A 22,997-nucleotide genomic window follows, 5' to 3' on the forward strand; every position below is an offset into this window, starting at 1 on the left:
AGGAACAGCTACCCTGCCTGTGGAAGCACTTACTTCTAATAAGCTATAGGTCCCTCACAGGCTGTGTGCCACTCATACCCTAGATGTGTGTCCTTACTCTCCCTGATTTTCTGCTAGCATCAGCAGTATGAGCCCTCTCCATTTACTGCAGGGGTGTTTAACTGCCCTGTGAAAACACCTACTTACTCAAATGAAAATAGTCGTTCTGAACAGCTGCTAAACTGGCAGCTGGCATTAGCTCTATGAACTTAAGGCTGTGACTTGGAAGACAGAACCTGATGTGCATTTTGAGGTGCTGAGCACATGGCTTTCATTGCATTCTGGAGTATTTGCTGAGATACCCACTAGCAAGGTAAGATTTTCATTTTATTCAGAAAGGGAAAATTGGTCCCTTATGTAGTATGGATGAGTCATATGGATGCCATCATATGTATTCCCATTCTTCCCTCTTCCTGCCCTGCCACCCCTCCCCCCCACCCCCCGCAAACCCCAAAGCAAGGCCCAAGCCCAAAACTTAGGATAGCAGATGCAGCTGGTCTGGGACATGCCTTGTAAGCTGTCTGCTCAGATGGTCTTGGTCCTGCCCATTTGGTACTCCCAATACCAGTGCTTCATGCCTTCTACTGTCAGCCAATATCTACTGGCAGGGGAGAGAGGGGTTGGATGCAGGGAATTTGAGGAAGAAGCTCCCAAAACTTAACTCTTGAATATTGGAAAGGTGTTCCTGTGTTGGGTGATTTCAGTTACTTGTCAGTGAATGCTTTTTGGTAATGAAACACTGTTCTGTTTTGCTTTTTCATTTTATAAATATTTGGACTCTGCGACAGTAGATTCCTGTCATCTCCTACATGCTTTTTTTCCTCCTAATATTGAGCAATAATATTCTCCATTTATATTGCCAGGTGTTTGCTTACTGGTATGTTTGGCTTTAGATTTTGTGGATTTAAGAGCTTCCTCAGGATTTTTCTTTTGACCAGTGGTGAACGTATACAGGAAAACATACACAGAGATAGTGCTCATAGGTACTTGGACTACATATGTGCTAATTATGCACCAAGATAATTCTGTCTATTTTCAAAATCTCCACAGTATTACAAATGTTAATGCTGGTTTAAGTGTTTGGAAACTTTGTTTGACGTAGCTGGAAAGAAATTGTGCTCATGGTTAAATGGAATGCTGGAAATAGTGTGTCTCCATATTGGCCATCAGTATTCATAGGTTTGTCTATGAGCCTTCAAAGCTCATTATTGTGCTTCCTGCCTATGAATATTTGTGCCCCCCCTCACCCCCCCCTCAACCCAACCCTGTTGTATGCTGTGGTGACTTTCTTTCACATGGTTCCAGTTCATAAAGGCTGAGTAGTTACAAATAAGCTAGGCAAACTTGGAAAAAGAGTTGCCATCAAGTATTTCTTCAGGCATTTGAAACTCCTGAAATATTTATGGTTATAAGAATTATCATGCTATGTTAGAATTAACTGAGTGAAGCTTAGCAATAGCTGAAAGTTTGCCACCTTCTGAGCTGCTAATAAATGAAAATATTCTGATTTATCATTCAATGTACCAGAAAACCAGGTAAGTGTGTTTAACTCTTTATAGGCTTTTATCTGCTCTATGAATATGCTAAAAAAAAAAAAAAAGTCTATTAGTTGAGGTAAAGGGGCCTACATAATTTAAAACTACTCTCCTTTTACGTTTAGTGCTGTGAAATTGTAAAGTAACAAAGTTGTAAGCTCTTAAATATTCCCACTGAAGATCATATCGGCAACAGTGCTTGGTTATGTTATTGCACTGGTAGTCACAAGGGATGCTAAATACCTCATCATAGAATCATAGAATAGTAAAGGTTGGAAAGGACCTTTAGATCATCTAGTTCCAACCCCCCTGCCATGGGCAGGGGCACCTCGCACCTCATCACGGTGTGCTTGTGCATTTTTATTCTGGTTATTAGATTCTCTAAATCTAAGATTTGAAAAAGGATTTGAGGTGACATCACTGTCTTCGTACATGAGAGGAAATATCAAAATGAGAAGGAATGTCTTCTTGACTAAGCAAAATGGAGATCTGAAGGCATCTATAATGTCTGTAAGAGATAAATGGGGCAAAATAGGATCAACTGAGGCTTATTTAGAGCAAAGCTCAGTATTTTTTTTTTTTTCCCCCAGTGGAAAAGGGGAAGCTGGTGATTAACTCAAACTTGGGAGGAGTGACACAAAACTGTGAATCACAGTTTTCACAGAATTCCCTGATTGCATCAAGAAAGTGACCATTAGAATGGTATTTTGAAGAAATAAACCCTTGTGGTTATTTCGTTTTGACGTGTTTCTGTCAACTAAGGATAAACAGCAACTGAATGTGGTACTGTGTAATAAAATGTCTTTCAGATGGGTCAGGTGTTGATGCTAAATGAAAGCAAGATATAAGTTTTAAATATCTCATTCTTGAAACTGCAGGAAAGTTATAATCTTACAATTTACCTTCCTGAAACAAATGTTTTGCTTGTAGAACAGGGAAACTAGTAACTTCATGTCTTGGTTGTCTGCTGTCTGTTTAACAGGAAATAGCCCAATGCTCAGAATTATCAGAAAGTTATGCTAACTACCAAAATTATATGTTCATGTACTGAACAGCGCTAGTTGAGAAATGTGGAAATTGCAAGGCATTATGTGAATGTGGCTCTGAGTGAAAAAGGATATTTTTATTTTTCCTGGTCAGTTGCTACAAATAAACGACAGTCATTTTTGCTTCAGCTCACATACTTCTTGTGAAGGGGGAAGTCTTGCAGAATGTTTGCAGTCTACCTCAAGAATTGGAGCAAATAGTCTTGAATAAAACAATATAATTAAAGAATGTTCTTCTCCAGAATCCAAGTGTCTTTAGTGTGTTTATAGGCTTTTAATTTAATTCTTTTAATTTATCTATAGTTAATCCAGTAGTTCCTTGGCTGCATAAAGACTAGAGTTCTCTTCCCTTGGCTCTGAGGTCTAAATACCCTCTGCACTTGTACCTCCAAGTCTGCCTCCTGCAGTGGCAGGCTGCACATTCCACTTCTCAAAAAAAATTTGTCACTGCAGCATCCATAACTTTAAAATGTATTTTTTAAATAAACCACTAGGTTTATTTAACATTTTAACATTTTAAAATGTTAAATGCAAAGTATATAACCTATGTTCTATGTCATGAAACACAGAAAAATGCTGCATTTCCAAAGTTCTAGCCTTCCTCCTAGGGCATGGAATCTGAATGTGATGCCTAACATGCTTTAAACTACTGTTTCATAAAGCAAGTGAACATTGTTGTTTGCTTGAAAGTATTAGTGTAAAAGGCTTTGTTTGGAATACAAGGTTGTCATTTTACGGTATTGTAGGCCTTGTTCTTCTCTGTACTGGTTCTGTGATGCCAGTTCTTTCAGTCCTCCTGAGGAGAAGGAGGTAGCATGGGTGAATTATCTGTGGTCTGCATGCAGCTGTTTTTGACCTGGCCTTATGCGTGGCCTTATGTGGCAATAGGTAGGCTAAGTTCAGTTCTCAAAATACCTGCCTGAGATTTGGCAACTGCTAGATATTACCATGAGGTTAGAATTTGCTCAGACATCACAACGTGAAAGCATTAAAAATACCATGAAGTGGCCAGCTCCCATTCAATATTAGCATTTAAAATGCTAATTTAATAGTGAAAATTTATGAAAGGAAATGTTCGTGCTACAGACATAAATCCCTGGGCACATAACTGGAGACACAAATTGATGCTAATATAAGGCTTCAGGAGTTGTGCCAAGCTAGCATAACCTGTTTTCACAGTCTGCTTGGCTGTGAACCTACAGCTGGAGTGATTTTGAGCAGATGAATGATTGGGTTTAGAAAGTATTCTTTGAGGTTCTTGATTTTCTTAATATTTGATTACATATATATGTTTCTTAGTGTATGGTGCTAGTTTAAAACTGCCTACTTCTCAATTTCTATTTCCCCTGAAAATTAGAGGTTATTTTTCATACTTTCTTGCTAATAGATGAAGTCTGTTTTGACATGGATGCGTTGACTATCTTGATTTTTGGTGTCAGCTTCTTGTGATGCTGGTAGCTTCCTATCTTCAGTTATACTGTGATTTATGTTTAAAAGCAAGGGCTGTGTGTGTACATTTTTTATTATTTTTTTTTTTTTCACATGATTTAGACACATCAGTGACTGTTAACTAATGTTTTTCTTAGATGCTACCTAAATTTCTTTGATTTGTTGAAATGGACCTAGTCCAAAACCAAAAACTTGCCCAAATGAATCCTCCAAGGCCACTGTCTCAAAACCCAAGGAATTAGTTTTGTCCTGTTTTTACAGGCTTTAATTTCCTTTTTTCCCCCAGCTTTGATGAGGAGTCCCAGCATATGCCTGTATTTATCAGCAGTCACTTACTTTTCCAGCACTTAATACACGCTATATCCCTACATAGTTTGAGGAGTTTTTCCTCAAGCAGATGGCTTGCCTGTACATCTGCTGATAAAATTCTGAATAAATGCAAACCTGAAGTTGGATGGTTTCCTGTGTTTAAGATGTGAATTAGATATGATTCAAATGTAAAAATTACAAACATGCGTGAAGTATTTGAACGTTTAATCTACTGCCTTATTGCTAATCTTTATTTTTCAGTCAGGTGGTTAGGGCAGATAAGAAATGTGATATTTAATAGGCAGTGCAAATTCTGTTAACTGAGTTCTTATGTCTTGTTTAATGTTTACAAAGTCAACCTGAGTGACCTTGAAATCAGCAGAAATATTATTCTGGGAGCAATATCAGGTTTTTTTCCCTCCAGTTGTCTAGATTGGTGGTTGCATGTTGGTGTCTATGCACAAATGAAAGGGGGGTGTTAATTAAATAATGAATTTTCATTATGTAGTGTGCATTTTTCTCCATTTCCTCATGCTTTGTAGCTTGTACTTTGACCAACTTTCTCTTTCTTTCTCTCTCTCTCTCTTTCTTTCTCTCTCTCTCTCTTTCTTTCTCTCTCTCTCTCTTTCTTTCTCTCTCTCTCTCTTTCTTTCTCTCTCTCTCTTTCTTTCTCTCTCTCTCTCTTTCTCTCTCTCTCTCTCTCTTTCTCTCTCTCTCTCTCTCTCTTTCTTTCTCTCTCTCTCTTTCTTTCTCTCTCTCTCTCTTTCTTTCTCTCTCTCTCTTTCTTTCTCTCTCTCTCTTTCTTTCTCTCTCTCTCTTTCTTTCTCTCTCTCTCTTTCTTTCTCTCTCTCTCTTTCTTTCTCTCTCTCTCTTTCTTTCTCTCTCTCTCTTTCTCTCTCTCTCTTTCTTTCTCTCTCTCTCTTTCTTTCTCTCTCTCTCTTTCTTTCTCTCTCTCTCTTTCTTTCTCTCTCTCTCTTTCTTTCTCTCTCTCTCTTTCTTTCTCTCTCTCTCTCTCTTTCTTTCTCTCTCTCTCTCTCTTTCTTTCTTTTTTCTCAAGTTAGTTCTAGATATGGGAACTCCATGTCATTGCTGTCAGCATCTTCCCACATTAAATTCTACAGTATACTTTTGCAACTGAAAGAGGTAGATTTAGATTAGACATTAGGAAGGAATTATTCACTATGAGGGTGGTGAGGCACTGGCACAGGCTGCCCAGAGAAGCTGTGGCTGCCCCATCCCTGGAAGTGTTCAAGGCCAGGTTGGATGGGACTTTGAGCAACCTGGTCTAGTGTGAGGTGTCCCTGCCCATGGCAGGGGGGTTGGAACTTGGTGATCTCTAAGGTTTCTTCCAACTCAAACCTTTGTGTGATTCTAAGAAATAGCTGCTATCTAGTTTGTCAGCAGTGAAGCCCAGCTGTAACAAAGGGCATATCTGATAGCTGCTGTCTATACAGTGGTTATGCTTTTTCCATACTGCATTCTTAAACAAAAACTGTTCTTATGCTTGACAGATGTTGCAATACTCCTTTGCGTGTCTTTGCAATTTTATTAATCCTGAAAGATTAAACACATAAACTTAAGGCATTAGATACTTAATAATAAGCATGGAAGAGAGAAATACTGTCTTTGTGTTAAATATCTTGATTATCTATAACCCTACCAAGCAATAATAATGCAGAACAATTGTGATGACTGCCCATAATTACATCGCAGGACTAATAAAACAAGCCTTCACTTTTAAAATTAACAACTTTTTTACAGAACTTGTGGCCTCTGTGGTATTGTTTCAGTTAGGTTTTAAGTTTAATTAAAAAATACTTTATGCTATAATTGATTAATTCCTGCTAGTAGATTATCTTGCTCCTAGGTAACAGTATTTGTGTTAGAGATTTATTTTCAGGGCTTTTAAGCAGGAATTGTTAAGTATTTGTTTCTTCATAGGTTGGAAATTACAAGCGGACAGTAAAAAGGATTGATGATGGTCACAGACTTTGCAATGATCTTATGAATTGTATTCATGAGCGGGCACGAATAGAGAAGGTCTATGCTCAGCAGCTTACAGAATGGGCAAAAAGGTGGAAACAACTTGTGGAAAAAGGTAATGTATTCTGATTTTGAACTCTGAAACCTTTCTTAAATGGTTTCTGTATATCTTTATTTTGGTAAGTACAATGTAGAAATTGTGTACTTTTTAGCCTGTAATTGAGCCTTTGCAAAAGGCTTAGTAATGTGACAAATTACCAAGCTTTCATTGATTTAAAACAAACAAAGCCCTGCTACTTTGCTGGTTTGCTTGTTTCTTACTGAAGCAGATGAATCTGGCCTCCAGTGTTGAGGTGTCCAGATAGATTCAGTTCTGGAATCCAGCTGGAGAACCAGCTGTTTCTAGGTAACTGCTGGAATAAAACACGGTTTGAAAGTGTATCTGAATAATGAGGGGGCAGTGGTTGGGGGGGAAAAGACTAGTAATAAAAGAGCTAGTCATTGCTCTAATGGAGGCTAATCTGATACCATTTTAATATATTCTGAAATAGTTTGTCCTCTCCTGGTTATCCATGTTGAGAAACTGAAGGCAGCTCATAAAGGAGGTAATAAGTGGAATATTGAGAATCATGGTACAGGGAGAAGGAGGCCAGACTAAATGAATATTATTCTGGTGTAAAAATTTGTAACATTCTGAATTTATCTGAAAAGCAACTTCTCCCTTTTCTAGGTTTGCATCAATATTCCTGTTTACAAGTGAATATAAATCAATAGCTTCAGGTAGTTTTTTGGGAATATAAGTTCCATGTGGGTGATGGTTACTGAGAATGACACTTTCTGTTGTGTTTAGGCCCACAGTATGGAACAGTAGAAAGGGCTTGGTGTGCTTTTATGTCAGAAGCTGAAAAAGTGAGTGAACTACATCTAGAAGTAAAAGGTTCACTGATGAATGAAGACTTTGAAAAAATCAAGAACTGGCAGAAGGAAGCCTTTCATAAGCAAATGATGGGAGGATTTAAGGAAACCAAAGAAGCAGAAGATGGATTTAGGAAAGCTCAGAAACCCTGGGCAAAAAAGCTGAAAGAGGTACAGCAGTAGATTATATATTAGATATCCTGTGTTACAATATATTAACGTCTCAAATCTCTACAAGGGAGTAAGCTCCCTATTCTCTCTGCTGGACCCTGCTTTCTTAAAAAGATCTCTTGCTTTCTGTCCTCTTCTGAAAATAAGTGTTTTTCTGTTGGTCTTTCCTAATCTTGGTGAAAACCTGGGAAAAGTGGAACTTAACTTATCATTTTAACAGTATCTGATTTCATGCATTTCAAAGTTAAAAATTGCTCAAAGAAATGAGCAGGAGGAAAGTGTTTGTGTTTGGGTTTTTTTGGTTTCGTTTTTTTTTTTCCCCTGTCATGTAATATTATTCTTAAATACAGGTTTATAGAAGAAGGGAAGCAGGAGAACATGGGCATCAGGAAAAATGTTCTGGTGGGAGCTTTCTGTAAACCTTTTCTTGAGTCTGTTCCACACTTCTCTAAGCTGTATGAGTGACTTTTTTTTCTATGGTGAGAGAATGCTGATTCATGAGTACTGCAGTGATTTCCTTATGTTGATTCTCGTGTACTGTTTGTTTCTTGGCCTAAATAAAAAAAAAATATTCAAAAAAAGAGAGAGAGAACATCCTTAAACAAAACCTGACACTTAGGCATTGCAACATGATTATAAGGCTAGAAGATTCAGTTGATGGTGGTTGTATAAACTGTCCCAGATGCAAATAATCAAATCGACTTTGTAGGTGGAAGCAGCAAAGAAAGCGTACCATGCGGCCTGCAAAGAAGAGAAACTGGCTATATCTAGGGAAACAAACAGCAAAGCTGATCCAGCACTAAATCCTGAACAACTTAAGAAATTACAAGACAAAGTAGAGAGAAGCAAACAAGATGTACTAAAGGTATACTGTATGCTAACATACCATTTGTATGCAGTCATTTTAACCTATAGCTAGTTCTTATTTAAGCTTTTTTTTTTTTTTTTCCCTTCCTGAATTTGCCGTGGACTACAGCGTAGCTCACTTTCAGTTACCGTCCTTTACCAAAACGTAGTGTTCTCTCCAGAGCATGTGTTATTGCGAAGTTCTTCTGTGAAGAATGAATAATGTATTGCCTCTATTTCATGTAAATACTTTCAGTAGGGAATGAAGCAGAGTAAGACAGTGAACTTCTAGGACAGCGTTCGACTCATTTAGTAGTGAGGGTTGAGTTATTTCATTTGAGATGCTGTGAGATAGGTGCTTAAATCTTGCTGACAACATCTCAGCTTGTAGCCATTCTTGACTGCAGAATGCATTATTTTTTATTTTAAGAAAGCTGATATCCATTTAAATGAAAGGAAATACACTTTATGAAATGCCATTCTGTTGCATTCATTCTCTTTAGCGGGCTGGTACAGAGAGGCCTTTTCTTGTGTGACTTTCTTCAAAGATACCTTTTCCCTTTGAGAATGCTGTTCTGTCATCCAAAGGACTGATGTCACATTGAGTGGAATCTTTTAATGCCTGTCTGACTTACAGAAGTAAATTAGGTAGCATCTGAGGTTCTATCTGTTAACTGAGCTTGCAGCGATGCAATTTATGTTCACGGGGATATATACAATGTTTGGGTTTTTTGTCACAACTCACAGTGAACAATGTAAATATACTGAAGGAGAAAAGATAACATTTGGGAATTATTTGGAGAACTTTAAGCAACCTGTAACTTGAAAGACTGCCTGCTGACTTGCTCTGTGGCTTCTTGGTTTTTATCTTTAGTATTACCGTAACGTTTATCATGGTTTCTCTTAAAAAGCCAGAGAAGAGGTTTAGAGCTTTATTGTAACTATTCTGCAGTTTTGGTAAATAACTCTCATCGTGACCTAGCATAGGGATAGTGGTAACGAAAAGAGAATGCATTTTCGGAACTTCTGGTCTAAATCTTGCCCATTACTACATTGATAAGTCTGTTATGTAAGATAGTAATAAAATACATTGCTAACAGTTTGTTTTTCCACCCCTAGACAAAAGAGAAGTATGAAAAATCACTGAAAGAATTAGATAATGCCACTCCTCAGTATATGGAAAATATGGAGCAGGTGTTTGAACAGTGTCAGCAGTTTGAGGAAAAACGTTTACGTTTCTTTCGAGAAGTGTTACTGGAAGTGCAAAAACACCTTGACTTGTCTAATGTTGCAAGGTAAAACTGTAAGACTTCAAAATTAATGCTGAATAGTTTCCAATGAAAAGTAAGCCATGCTTCATGTAGAGTTTGAAGTCTGTTTGTTTTTAATGTGTTGCGTCAATTTGTTTAAAGTGTAAGTGAAAGAGTTTAATTCTTTGTTTTGTCTAAGATCAGATTAGCATCTATCCCTAACATTTGCTAGTTTTATTTAACACAGTGTTAAATGAACCAAGAAACCTCATTCTTACTGCATTTTTACAATCAAATGTGTGCCAAAAGCAAAAGGATTCAGAGCTTAGAATCAAAAAATGCTGGATCAAAGATTGGGAAAGGAGGGTTTTGGTGTATTATGTATCTGGCATGTTTATTGGAAAACAAACTAGAATTTGTTTGTGCAAGACAGCATGACCTTTGTAGTATAAACACTTTTATTGTTAAAGTATTAGAGCTCAGTCTGAAGGAATTATCTTAACTAGGAGAAAAATGTTGAAGATCTATTGGTTGACCATTGCTGAACTCTTGTCCATCTTAAGTTCAAAGTCTGCTCTTTATACTGTCATATGTGTAAAGCATGTCTTGTATTTTGTTCTTCCAAAGAACAAAAGTGTGGAACAAATCTCCAAATGAAGTCTGATTTTTAACTTTCTTAAGGCTAATAATGCTGACGAGCACACTCCAGAAAACAGCCCTGCCCTGTTTTCTACAGATGTAGACCTCCAGTTTATTGTTAATTTAACCAATGGCGAGTGAGTCATTCCAAATGATTTATTCTGTTTCTCAAAATACAAGCCTTTCTGTTGTTAAAATACATTCAAAGAACCATTGACAGCGGGGACACACCCCCCCCATACTGTATACGTATTAAAGAAGTCAAGCAATATATAGAATTTGAGAAATTTGGAAGTATATTTTAAGAAAATTTGACTCCTTGGCATGTGGCACTAATGAATTCAAATTCTAAATTTTGTGTGACATGCTTCTATCTATCTAGGAGGATTTTCCCAAATTTCTCTAGCTTGAATACAGACTAACAGTTCTGTGTCTCGTATTTTAAGCCTTGTGGCTGTTGTATTAAGATCTCTTTATACTCTGAGCTCCGTACTGCACCATACTGGTTTTTTTGGTATAATACAATTGTATACAAATGCAGTTGTATTTGTAGTCATTGTCTGTAGAGCAAGTACATCATGTGCATGGTTTAGGATCAAAGTTTCTTCACAACGTGACTCCTGTTCTGTAAAATACTTTTTACTTACGAGAACTCAACTTTAATGAAAAACAATTAGACTAAGAGATAAGTAAAAGTAGTAAGGTTCTTTTTTATAATATTTGATATTTGTCTAAACAGAACAGTTAGTAAAATCAGAGAGTAGCTAAGGTAACAAAACCAGCAGATATTATACCTGCATAGGAAAATGTTTAACCCATTTAATGTCAATTTTTATAATTTCTTATAATTCTCGTTGGATTAAAAAGGCGTTTTCACAGAATACTATGGGCTTATCACAAAAACAGTTTCTACTGTCTTGTAGGCAATTTTTTAAATTCACAAAAGTTCAAGATTGGCATTCAGTAATTTAAATACATTCCTATGTAAATCCTGCCTTTAATGACAGCCAATGAAGTTACTTTATGCAACAGTCATAATTCTATCATCTGGCAAATAAGGATTTTATGATTTTGTGAACTTTCAGCAAGCTTACTTGTTGGGCTACTGCTTTTGTACAGATAATTGATAGGTCTGTTAGAGTTTTAAAAAGTCTGTCTTGCTGTAAGCTTTTTGAATACTATTGTGAACTTTGAAAAACTAACTTACTTTGTTTTTTCAATCTGACTAGGGGATTTGCCATATTTCTAAATGTCATTCTAAATTTGAAGACAAATTTGTTTTGCAGTTACAAAAACATCTACCGTGAACTGGAACAGAATATCAAAACAGCAGATGCTGTTGAAGACTTGAGGTGGTTTAGAGCTAATCAAGGTCCAGGGATGTCAATGAACTGGCCTCAGTTTGAGGTGAGGTCACAGTACTTAAAACCCAGACTTGTTTTGTCTATTTTTTTTCTCTTTGCTCTCTGTCGTATCCTTTCTGGTGTAACAATTAAATTCAGGCTTCTAGCAGTGAATTTTGTTGCTTTTACAAGTCATAGTAGTTTTCATTTCTTGATTTCCATTGGGCTCTCCTTATCTCCCAGCTTTTTGAGGTTAATTATATCAGGCACCTATTTAAAGGTAAAGAGGTAAACCAGAAAACTCCTATAGTGAGGTTTGAAGATTTTTTTTTTTTTTTTTTTAACCTAAAAAATTACTGAAGTAATGAGTAAGGCATGGTTAGTTGATACACCCCTGACAGCTGTATATGTTATCCTCTGTTTTACCTCTCCCCTTTGGTGTCAGACTTCAGCTTGAATCTCCTTAATGTTAGCAGGTAATTACAGTGTAGGCAGGAAAGACTGTGGAAAAAGTTTGAAATAAATACTTCAGTCAGTCCTGAAAATTGGTATTTATAAATCTTAACTATTTTTTTCAATGTTGCTATATTAGAACAGCTTTAGCCAGTTGGTAATTTTATTGCTGAGCGCCATCTTCAAAAGAAAGGAGGTTTTTTTAAGTAGTGTTCTGCTAACTGCTACAGAAAAGAAGTACCAAAATATATCACTGCAGAACTTGCTACCAGAGTATCACATAGCTGGAATTGAGATGAGCTTGTCTGACCAGAATCATGGGTTTAGTTGAAATAATTTCTAGGTTTAAATTGATGGAGCGGAAGCATCAATTCTGGAGTGTTCACTCTTCCCTTATTAACCGTAATGGGAAATAATAGTTGTTTTTAAAATACTGACCAACTTTAGTTTAGAAGGTTTGAGGAAGAAAACTTGTAATAGTACTGCAGAATTGCTTTGCCCGAAATGCTGAACTACAGTTACTTCTGTGTGGGGAAGTTACCATCCTTTTTCATAAACATTATAATTAAGAGATTAAATACTGTTACCAGTTTTCTAATCAAGCTTTTTTTCTCATTTACATGCTACAAGGATGACGTAAGTAAAAAACCAAAACAACCTCATGATCAAATGAATATGAAATTGCGTTATAAACTGCAGATATGCTTAGGTCAGTGGTCTTTAAACTATGCTAGCTCAGAAATCCCGTATGTATTTGTACAAAGTTAAAATAATGAGGTATGTCTGAAGAGTTGGCCAGAAATCACTGAAGACTGACTGACTGTGCTAGATGTATAAACCAATAGTAACAGCAACTTGCAAAACCTTAGTTTCCCATTAAAAATACTTATCTCAAATGGAATCTTTCGTATAGCAAACTATCTCCTGACTGGTTTTTTTATTTTTAAGGCTTCTGAGATCAAACCTGTCTAAGCATAGGATATTTGCTTGAATCCGGTTTGTTCTCTATTGGGTCCTGCTTTATATAAGTAGGCAGCTTAATTTGACTTGATAGGTAGAAGTTGTGTTTAGGCTTCATCATGCCTGCCTGTCTGCTTCTGAAACATCTGAATTGTTCAAAACATCAAGAAGGAGACACTTTACAAATGCATCATGAGTCTTGTCAACAGTTGTGTTGATTTGAGCCTTAATTCTTATGGACGGCTTTTAAGGACAGTAAGTTTCACTAAATGTAGAGTGAAGTACCTTAAGGGCTCAAATCTTAGGGACAGGAGAAGTGATATACAAGTTTAAAGTTAGCTTCTTTGTAGGTCATTCTTGGAGCACTTCTTGAGAAGTAAGCCCTGTCTTAAATTAGGTTGTAGTACCTTCTTAAATTAAATGTAAGGTTTACCTTTTAAAGCCAGATATCTTGGCATTATTTAAAACAGTGAGCCCTCTCAGTGCAACTTTTAAAGAGCTGCACTTGTCAACTCCTTTGATTTTCCCCAGATGTCTGGTATTCTAAGTCTTTTCAAAGTGTTCAGAATACTAAGCAGGGTAGTACAGGTAACCTTGGGATTTTGTGAGTAGCACAGATACCGCTTTGCATTGCTAGGGTAGGAAGCAGATGAGAACTATAACTGAAACACTTAGAGTAACTTATCTTTTTCATATTATTTGTGCTGTTGTATGTATAAATGCATGTTCCATAAGTCAGTCTGAAAATTAAATGTGATTGTTCGATTAAATTTCTCAATCATGCTTTAATTTATTGACAGGAGTGGTCTGCAGATCTGAACCGCACTCTCAGTAGAAGAGAAAAAAAGAAGGCTTCTGATGGAGTGACTCTAACTGGTATTAATCAGACAGGAGATCAAGTTTCGCAGCCTAACAAACATAGCAGGTATTTAATTTTTTCATGCCTAAAAAGTCTAATTGGAAAGGATTGTTATCTTCAAGTACACTAAGCTCTACAGGATCAAAAAGTCACTGTCCAACCAAATGTTAATTATTTGTGAACATCTTTAGTGATGTGTTTCTGCAGCTTACAAAATATTTTTTGAATTATTCTCCATTTTACAGTTCTCTTTCCATTGGTAATTAAGAGACCAAACTTAATGAGAAACTGAACTTTCTGTAGCTAATTTACTAATTAGTGTGTTGCTGCCTTCCCATGTCTAGAAATGACAATTATACTTTGAAATCTTAGAATCATAGAAGCAACTAGGTTGGAAAAGACCTTTAAAATCTTAGCTTGCAAAATGTTTAGTCACTTCAGTATTTGGGATGTGATTAATATAAAATTGTTAACATTAATTGCTGTAGAAAGAAATGAAACTGGCTAGAAAAATCACACTGCCTTTTATTGCAGGCAGTAGGAAAAAGAAATTATGGTCCATGAAGGATATTCTGATTTTGGAGGAATGTATTGTATATGAGATTTTTACGAACTTTCTTGAGTCTTAAGCTGTACTTGATCCATGTTTGGGCTTCTGTTTGGTTGTAGTTTTGGTTTTTGCCTGGAGAAGGGGTCTGCTAAGAAACTGCATAGTGGGACACCGATGTCAGTGTTCTACTCTGAAACAGATAGGGTCACCATAATGCTCTTTCTTTTCCAAATTAGCAGTCTTAGTGTCCAGAGTAACACAGTGCAGTCAGTACAATCAAGTTACAATCCCTTTGAAGATGAAGAAGATACTGGGAGTACTGTCAGTGAAAAGGAGGACAATAAGATCAAAAAGTTGGTGAAATGTTGTTTTTTTAATTGTTTTCACACTTGCACTTTCTCTATCCAGGGTTTTCTGGTTTTGGTTTCTGTAACACTATGCTGGTCAGTGCATGAAGTCCTTTAAGCGGTTATGTAAGCAACACTGTAACCTAACTTGTCTTTCCTAACAGATGCCATATCTGTTGCCTTGATCTATGGTTTGAAACTACTGGGGTTATTGGCAGTTGCTAACAGAACTGCTGCTTTTTTCCTTCCTTTACCAGTCCTGTAAAGTGTTAAAACCAACAGGTTTTTCTAGTGAAACTGCTTCTGGAGCTTTACTGCTCTGTGTGTTCTTGCTGAATAAATCTGCTTTTACGATTGCTTTCTTTTTGTTTAGGACCTTCTCAAACAGCTGCCTGTTACTGCAGTGTACACACTAGGGGTGTTATACCACTCTTAAAAGGCATGTGCATGCTCAACGCTGAACTTTTCTTTAAATGATCAAGTTGTTGCAGTGTAATGAAGTTTCTGTATTGGTGGATTGCAACATGCAAAAAGTGGTGAAGGCTATTGTAGAGGTGCATAGAGATTTGGGAGGAATGTTCTGCAAAGCAATTTAAATGTCTTATCCTAAACCAGATAATACATAATTCCTCTCATCTAGTACCTGCATACCTTTAACCTTCTAAAGGAAATAATCCTGTCAATTATATAGATTTCTCGGTAGAGAAGTTTTTGGAGTTCGTGGGGAGGTTGTCTTTGGTACCTTTTTTTAATTTTGCCTTTTTCTAACTTTGTAAATGTATTGCAAGAATGCAGCTTTTTTTTTTAATATATATTTCCTATTTAAATGAGATATTTTCAGCTAAAGATTGGTGAGAAGATACCAGAAATAAAGTTTCAAAACTGGGCCTTAGAGTGGAGGTTAAGCTTAATTGGGGGAACTGGTATCTTAGTGGTATTTCTAGTCTCCTATTTTAAGAGCAAAAAAGAATAATTGAAATCCTGTTTTCAGCGTTAGCAGCTATGAGAAAAACCAAAGCTACCCTACAGATTGGTCTGATGAAGAGTCCAACAATCCCTTCTCTTCCACTGATGCAAATGGAGACACCAATCCATTTGACGAAGATACCTCTCCTGCAATGGAAGTGAGAGTACGTGCACTCTATGACTATGAGGGCCAAGAGCAAGATGAGCTCAGCTTTAAAGCTGGTAAGTTTACAGCATTCACTTAAACCACTTACCCTCCCCTTTCTCCTTTTGATAAATATTTTTTCTCTTCAGCTTTTATTTTCTGAAGTCACCTATTTCTCTGAATGTACAACTCACAGTATCCTACCTAAGCTTCCCCTCTCCCAATAGTGCTTCTTAGTATCCCCTGTTCAGAAGCACTGACTTCTAATCTGTTTGGAATGTGTTTGGATGCATCTGTTTGAGATTTTCTTACAGTTTTACATTAAACAAAATGAGTTGCAGAACTGATAGAATCCTATCTCCTCCTTTTCTTACTTGGTGACAGTAACAGCTGCTGCTTTTAGCTGTCTAGAAATGTCAGCCCAACTTTATGAAGTTGTCTTTAAAGGAAAAGACACAGCAGTTAATTTTAAAACAATATCTGATATTTTTTTCTGCTTAAACTGGAAGCATCCCTTTTTTGGCCTCCAACTTCCTACAGTGCTAACTTTTTAAGGTTCAATATTTCATAGAATCATAGAATAGTTAGGGTGGGAAAGGACCTTAAGATCATCTAGTTCCAACCCCACTGCCATGGGCAGGGACACCTCACACTAGACCATGTCGCCCAAGGCTCTGTCCAACCTGGCCTTGAACACCACCAGGGATGGAGCATTCACAACTTCCTTGGGCAACCCATTCCAGTGCCTCACCACCCTCACTGTAAAGAACTTCTTTCTTATATCTAACCTAAGCTTCACCTGTTTAAGTTTGAACCCATTACCCCTTGTGCTATCACTACAGTCCCTAATGAAGAGTCCCTCCCCAGCATCCTTGTAGGCCCATGTAACCATGGACAGATAACTTTTTCCTTTCTTTCCATCCCCCTTCAGTAAATGTTAAGCACAGTAACTGTCTCTACCTGTTTTCTTTTCATCTTATATTATATTAGGGTACACTCACTATAAATCTCCCTTCTTGGGATGTTGTATTTCCTTTGAGCCATATACCCTGTTCCTTTTTTACCTTACTGCTGTAGGAGAACAGAATAGAGGCAACTGACAGGAGACACGCATGCCACAGTATGTTTGACACATATGAAGCAGGCACAAGGGCATGATGGCTGCATGTCTTGGATGCTTGGATGCCCTCCAGTTTGCCTGGGCTAGCGCTGCCAGCCGTTGTGCCTGGGAAGCTTACTCAGCCCCCAAAGTAGGAAACTTCGTTTTTCATGATTTGGCCAGCCCGGTGGCAGCACCCTCTAGTGATGAAAGGTGAAATCCATGCCCTGATCGTGCCTTCTGAGCTTTCATTTCAGCCAATTGTTGTACTTACTGTCTTGCTTGGAATTAATAGCACATGAAAACTTTACCAACCAGGAATTCCAGAACAAGATTGCATGTGAGTAGTTTAGCAAAAACAAACAGAACTTCAAGTTTTGTGAATGAGACAGGCAATCTCGTTGATCTTGTCCCTTTTCCTGTTTGCTTGTCATTTACTCCCGTCTTCTGTAATGACTGACTTAGTTGTAGAGGAAAAACAGGATTCAAGTGTTGAGAGTTTGGGATAACTTTTGGTTCTACTTCCCTTTCTGCTGGGGTTTGTAAGAAGTATGCTACTTCTGCACCATCTACTATGAGTTGTAGATGGATGTTACAGCTGAAAGTTAATAAAGAAGTCGATGTAGCTCATCAATGAACTTCCAGGCTTCCATTCTACTTATGGAGAAAGCTGGTGCTCAGAACTGTGTTTTTCCAGAGCATATTCTAAATGCAGTTTCTGTGGTTTAAACCAAAAAGCCCCACAACTCAGGTGTTGGTGCTCCTGCCTTCCATTCGCCTCCATTTTCAGTAGTGAAGCCTCTATACATGTGACTTTTCTTCTTTGTAGATAAGTATTGTAGGCTTCCAGAGAGAAGCAGTGGGTTGGTTTGTCCATTAACTGTGCTGAATTGTGCCCTGGCAGAAGGACAGTAGTAAGCAAACATCTGGAGCTTTCTTTGGAATGCACAGCAGCTAAGATTACTCTTCATTCTGTAGACTTTACTGCTTCTTTTTCTTAGCAGGGGATAGAAGTATGCTAATCCTTTTTAAAATATGTGTATTGTGCCTGTAAAGCAAGAGGGTGGCATTCCAAGGGTTTATAGTAACAAGCCTTTCAGTGGCAAAACTATGCAATGTTTATACACACAGATGCAATGGTTAAATACAAAGTTAGGTGTCTGGTGCTTTAGTACCAGCTGTGTGACTTTGCATTAAACTATTTGAACCAAGTGGTTTTCTGAGTGAGGTCTGTAGAAATGACGTACAGGATGTATGAACTGTGAGATGTACATAGGCTTAACTTAAAATAGCTTAATACCTTTGAAGGAAGAGCATTAAAGTACGTTATAACACCAAATTACATGATTGTGTCAATCATAGGAAAGGGACGACATGGCTAAGAATCCCCTTACAGAAGCTGAATTATGGAATGGCTGCAGTCAAACTTAGTTTTGAGGCAGAAGTGTTAGCGTGACTAGGTTTACATTGAACTTAAAAAGTCTAAGGAAAAAACCTCACCAGGTCATGCAGGAGCCAATTTAAAATGTACTCACGCCTGTGCTCCTGTTTAGACTATGCCTAGACTCCTAAGCAGCTGTCAGCAGAGGATTAATGCATTTTAGGGATTGGTTTAAATGTACATGGATATTCTCAGATAGGATTTCCTTGGGTATTCAAAGAATTTGCCTAGAAAGCTTTTGTGATTACTTCTGGGTACATGCTGTAGAAATACATTCTGCATAGTGTCCATTAAAGGTACTTTAATACATGAAACTCCTTGTTATTAGTGGAATACTTCATACATCTTGTGGTGTTTTTTGCCGATTTTCTTGGGTTTTTTTCTTTTCTTGGCAAATGACTGTGGGAGGCTTCCAAAGAGGAAGAATAACTTTGCTTATTTGTATCTTATCAGAGCCTTTATAATCATGTAACAGGATGGGTTGCAACCATCTACCATATGTATATCTCACCCTACTGTGTCTCTGCCTTTGTTGAGAATAAATAGCTACAGTAAATGTAGTCCATGCAATGTTGTCAAACCATAGTATTATATATGGTCAAAATGCGTTATTGTATATGCTGTCTTTATCGCAGTCGTTAGACTGTTTTCTGTAACTGTCGTGTAGATGACACTTAAAAGTGGTAATATTTTCATAGACCTCCAAGATCGGTGAGCTTCCAAGTCCGAGCTGTTACTACATGTGCAACTGCATTGGGGCTTACTGTTAATGCAGTGTGGCTTTTTGATAGTTATTGTTTTCACTCTATACTAACATACACTTCACAGAAGTGGCGGGAAGGCTTGGAATTGTACACTCTCTCATTCTGCTGCACCAGAAATGGTGGGAAAAGTTGTAAAATGTCTCCATAAGCCAAGTACAGCTTGCAGAGCCAAACACATCCATTATGTTCTTTTATTAGTTCTCTGAACTTACAAACTGGAAGAGATGAGGCTTTAACTTTTTTATCTAACAGAGGAGCTATAGGACATCGATATCTTGCAAAGATTTAATGTGAAGCTTGTCCATTTCTACCAAAGAATTTATAATCCCTAGGCTAGTTCACGTTCTCCTAAATGATACCAAGACTGTATATTTATAGCCATTTGGGGCTGCATTGTGGTTAATGTCTTCAGCATGTATTTCCTGTTGCTAACTAGGATGACACACGAATCAGTTTATCTAGGGAAGTAATTTGACACAAATAAGTTGTACCCGAAGAAATAATTATTACTAAGTGTGGCCTTTTTTGCCTGGCTGAAGTGGACATTCATTTGCTCATATACAGCATCTTGGTGTCTGCAGTGGACATGCAGATAACTGTCATACTACCTACCTGTTGTTACTGACAAGGTTACAGTTAACAATGTTTGTTCTGTTTTCAGGGGATGAGTTAACTAAAATGGAGAATGAAGATGAGCAGGGTTGGTGCAAAGGACGCCTGGACAATGGACAAGTTGGCTTATATCCAGCAAACTATGTAGAACCAATCCAGTGACAAAGGACAACGCTAATACAGAAGTGTTACAAAAGCTCGTAGGCTTGTACAGTATATATTTAAAGTAAGAGGAAGCTGAATGATGTATAGAGTGTATATATTTTAATGAAAAGGCGAGAGCTTGATGCTGAAATCATGGTGATTTAAAGACAAACGTTTGAACTAACAATTTGATACTGTTTTCACAGCTTGTGCACACTGCAAAGGAGAGGGGTTAGGTTGAAAAAATAGTATGATAGGAAAAATATTTTTAAGCTTTTTCTTCCCACGTGGTCTGTTATTGTGAATCCTAAACATTTTTGCATTTCTATGCTTGTGCCTCATCCTACCCTAGGTATGTGGCTTATGCTCACTTTTGTTTAATCAGTTATTTTAAGTGACCTTCAGTAACTTGCAACTTGAATTTTAAAGATTATTATAGTTAATTTTCTATTTGTTCTTAGCGATGTCTGAAAGATGCAGTATTTTTTTATTTAAATGCTATGTAGTTAAGCACCTTTTTGTATGCTTGGATTTATCAATTAATACTTAAATTATGACATAGATTTAGTCACCAGTTGACTGAATGAAAACTCTTTCCATGTTGTAGTAATCTTTCTATGTTGTCAGCATGGCTTGAAGTTGTAAAACAAATACTGTATTTAATAAATATCTGTTACAGAAGGTTATTTGTAGCAAAGATATTTGCAGGTGTCATGGGTTGGGATTCTATTATGAGTGTTGTTTACATGGTTTGACACTTAAACTAAGAGTTTTCCATCTAGATCTTGAATGGCACTCAAAAGAAAGATAAATTACATGTAAGCCCCAGAATAGTAGCTATTTCCAGCACATGTTTGCAGGGAAAAAAGATGATCTCCTTTTAAACTGCTAATGATTTTTGGATGATTTGAAGTGTTAAATCTGTGAAGGCTAATTTTTTTGAACAGAGAAGACTGTAAAATAGACTAAATGCTTTTTATTAAGAGCCTATCTATGTTGTGTATATGTACATATAATTTGATATTCCAAAATATAAAGAGCATGGCTATTAGTTATCAAGCCTTTTGATGTCAATAAGATTTAGGCTGTTTTAAGAGTTTAAATTATAGGTATATTTAAATCTGCTTTCCTGCCATATTCATTACTGTACCATAGACAAAGTATTCTGTGATTAGATTTTCAGAAGTACAGTAAATACACTAACATACTCAAAATCAGTATTTGTGGATAAGTCTATGGGTCAAAATATAAACTAGCTTTAGTCCTTAAATGGATTACTGTAGCAGAACACTGTAAAATCTACATTTGTTTGCAGTTACAGCTCGGCCATCTGTAATCGTGTCAAGTAGTATGCATTGTTACATTTAAACTGGGTTGTAAAATTACAGCAGATTCGTGTTAAAAAAAAACCAAACCCAAGTATCAGGTAAGTAATATGCTATGTTAGGAAGCTACACTGTAATGAAGCTAACAAATCTATTTTGAGGTAATTATAAAACACTGTTGGTGGTCTTGGACTTTATTGTTTGCTTTTGAGCTTATAGATATATTTAGTCATCATTTTCAATGAACCAAACTGTGCAAGCTTAGAAAGTGGATGTATGTATATGTCTGTCAAGGAAAACGTACCAACATAATTGTTCATCCACAAGACGGTTACTAAAATTGTCAGGAATTACTGGTTTGGGTCTCTGTATTGTAAAATATTTTAGAAAACAATAAAATCTGTTAATCTCTTAAATACACAGAATGCACCTTTTACTATTTCAGTGTACGTGAAACGGTCTTATGAATCAAATGATCTGTGCGGTTTATTGCAATTCAAGGTGACCAAATCTGCATTGACTAAACAGGCCATAAAGAGGAGTATTACATCAGTGACATTGTGCTACTGTAAACAAAAAAGGGGAGGTGCAGTCAGTGCACTTGGCAAGAGGCTCTTGGTTAGACATTCCAGCAAAATCTTTATGGAGGAAGAGACCACATCTTTTATGGGTATGCAGAATCTACCGTGATGCTGCTTTCAGTGGTACAGTCAAATCTGATAGAGCTTGGGTGAGCAGCTAAGCTATTTTCTTTTTTTTTTTTTAATAGCATCTGAATATTTTCTTCCTTTTGTGAGTTGTCTTGTTGACTGGCAGTGATTAATATGGTAGTGTTTGTGACGGCTAGTTGAAAGTTGTATCTCGTCTCTCCCATCAATTCTGCATCTTTTAATCTAAACAAAGTACCAGTTCCCTTGTGCTGGATGTCCAGGTTGGTCAAGGCACCATAGAATCCCAAGTGGGAGGGACCAAGAGAGGTCTCCAGTTTGGTGTCCTGTTTAAAGCACAGTCAGCTCTGCATTCAGACCAGGCCTTTGAGCTAGTCTGGAAACCTTCCAAAGACTGATGTCATAACCTCTCTGTTCAAACTCTTACAATGCTTAATGATAATATTTTTCCCCTTTTAATTTGTGGTTAGGACCTGCCGTATTGCAGTTGATGACTATTGTGTGTCATTCTGCTATGCTTGAATGGAGCCTGGCTCTGTCATTTTGGTAGCCTCCTTGTAGGTGCTGGAAAGCTGCTGTTGGGACCCCCAAACTAATCTCTTCTCCAGGCTGAACAAACCCTATTCCCTCAGCCTCTCCTCACAGAGCAAGTGCTCCATCTCCCTGACATCCCTCCACTGCCCTTGCTCAAGTTTATCAGGATCTTGTAGTGAGTGCGGGGGAAGAGGGGAGGATGTCCAAAACTGGACAAAGTCTTCCATAATGCTGAGTAGCAGAAGCTAATGGCAAATTTATAAAACATTTTAAAAATAGTAAAGTATTTTTACATTACTGCTGACAAACAAGTATAAACAGTAGGCCATTTAATGTGCTTTGATACTCTTGCTAAACTCCACTTCAATGAGAACTTTGGGAAACAGACGTGAGTTTGTTTCCAAATGAAAACAACTAGTTTCATCCTCATTTTGAATGGGCAGCTGAATTCAGTTGAGAATTTTGCTTTAAGAATGTGAATGTTATCTCATATGTAGTATATAGAGTTTGCATATACTCATCATAGCCAAAATTAGAATGAGAATGCAAGGGACATCTGGAAGCTACCTCGTGCAGCCAGGGGACCTCAAAGCAGGTCCGATTAG

General features: G+C 37.2%; 1 protein-coding gene across 7 annotated transcripts in view; it reads left to right on the top strand.

Moving 5' to 3' along the window:
- PACSIN2 (protein kinase C and casein kinase substrate in neurons 2) overlaps nt 1–21,610 on the top strand; it is a 58,077-nt gene extending 36,467 nt beyond the window's left edge. For 2 of the 7 annotated variants that reach the window (XM_030480122.2, XM_030480125.1), the window contains 10 exons: nt 6,320–6,476; nt 7,212–7,447; nt 8,157–8,312; nt 9,413–9,588; nt 11,469–11,589; nt 12,609–12,614; nt 13,739–13,863; nt 14,584–14,700; nt 15,686–15,882; nt 19,771–21,610. In XM_030480122.2, the coding sequence (XP_030335982.1) occupies nt 6,320–6,476; nt 7,212–7,447; nt 8,157–8,312; nt 9,413–9,588; nt 11,469–11,589; nt 12,609–12,614; nt 13,739–13,863; nt 14,584–14,700; nt 15,686–15,882; nt 19,771–19,883 (1,404 nt within the window). In that variant the 3' untranslated portion in view covers nt 19,884–21,610. The remainder of the gene's footprint in view (nt 1–6,319; nt 6,477–7,211; nt 7,448–8,156; nt 8,313–9,412; nt 9,589–11,468; nt 11,590–12,608; nt 12,615–13,738; nt 13,864–14,583; nt 14,701–15,685; nt 15,883–19,770) is intronic. The other 5 variants (XM_030480123.1, XM_030480124.2, XM_032919828.1 and 2 more) reach the window with 5 other exon arrangements.
- Nucleotides 21,611–22,997: the final 1,387 nt, after the last annotated feature.

The sequence above is a fragment of the Strigops habroptila genome, chromosome 3 (genome assembly GCF_004027225.2).
Source record: "Strigops habroptila isolate Jane chromosome 3, bStrHab1.2.pri, whole genome shotgun sequence".
Classification (NCBI taxonomy): domain Eukaryota; kingdom Metazoa; phylum Chordata; class Aves; order Psittaciformes; family Psittacidae; genus Strigops; species Strigops habroptila.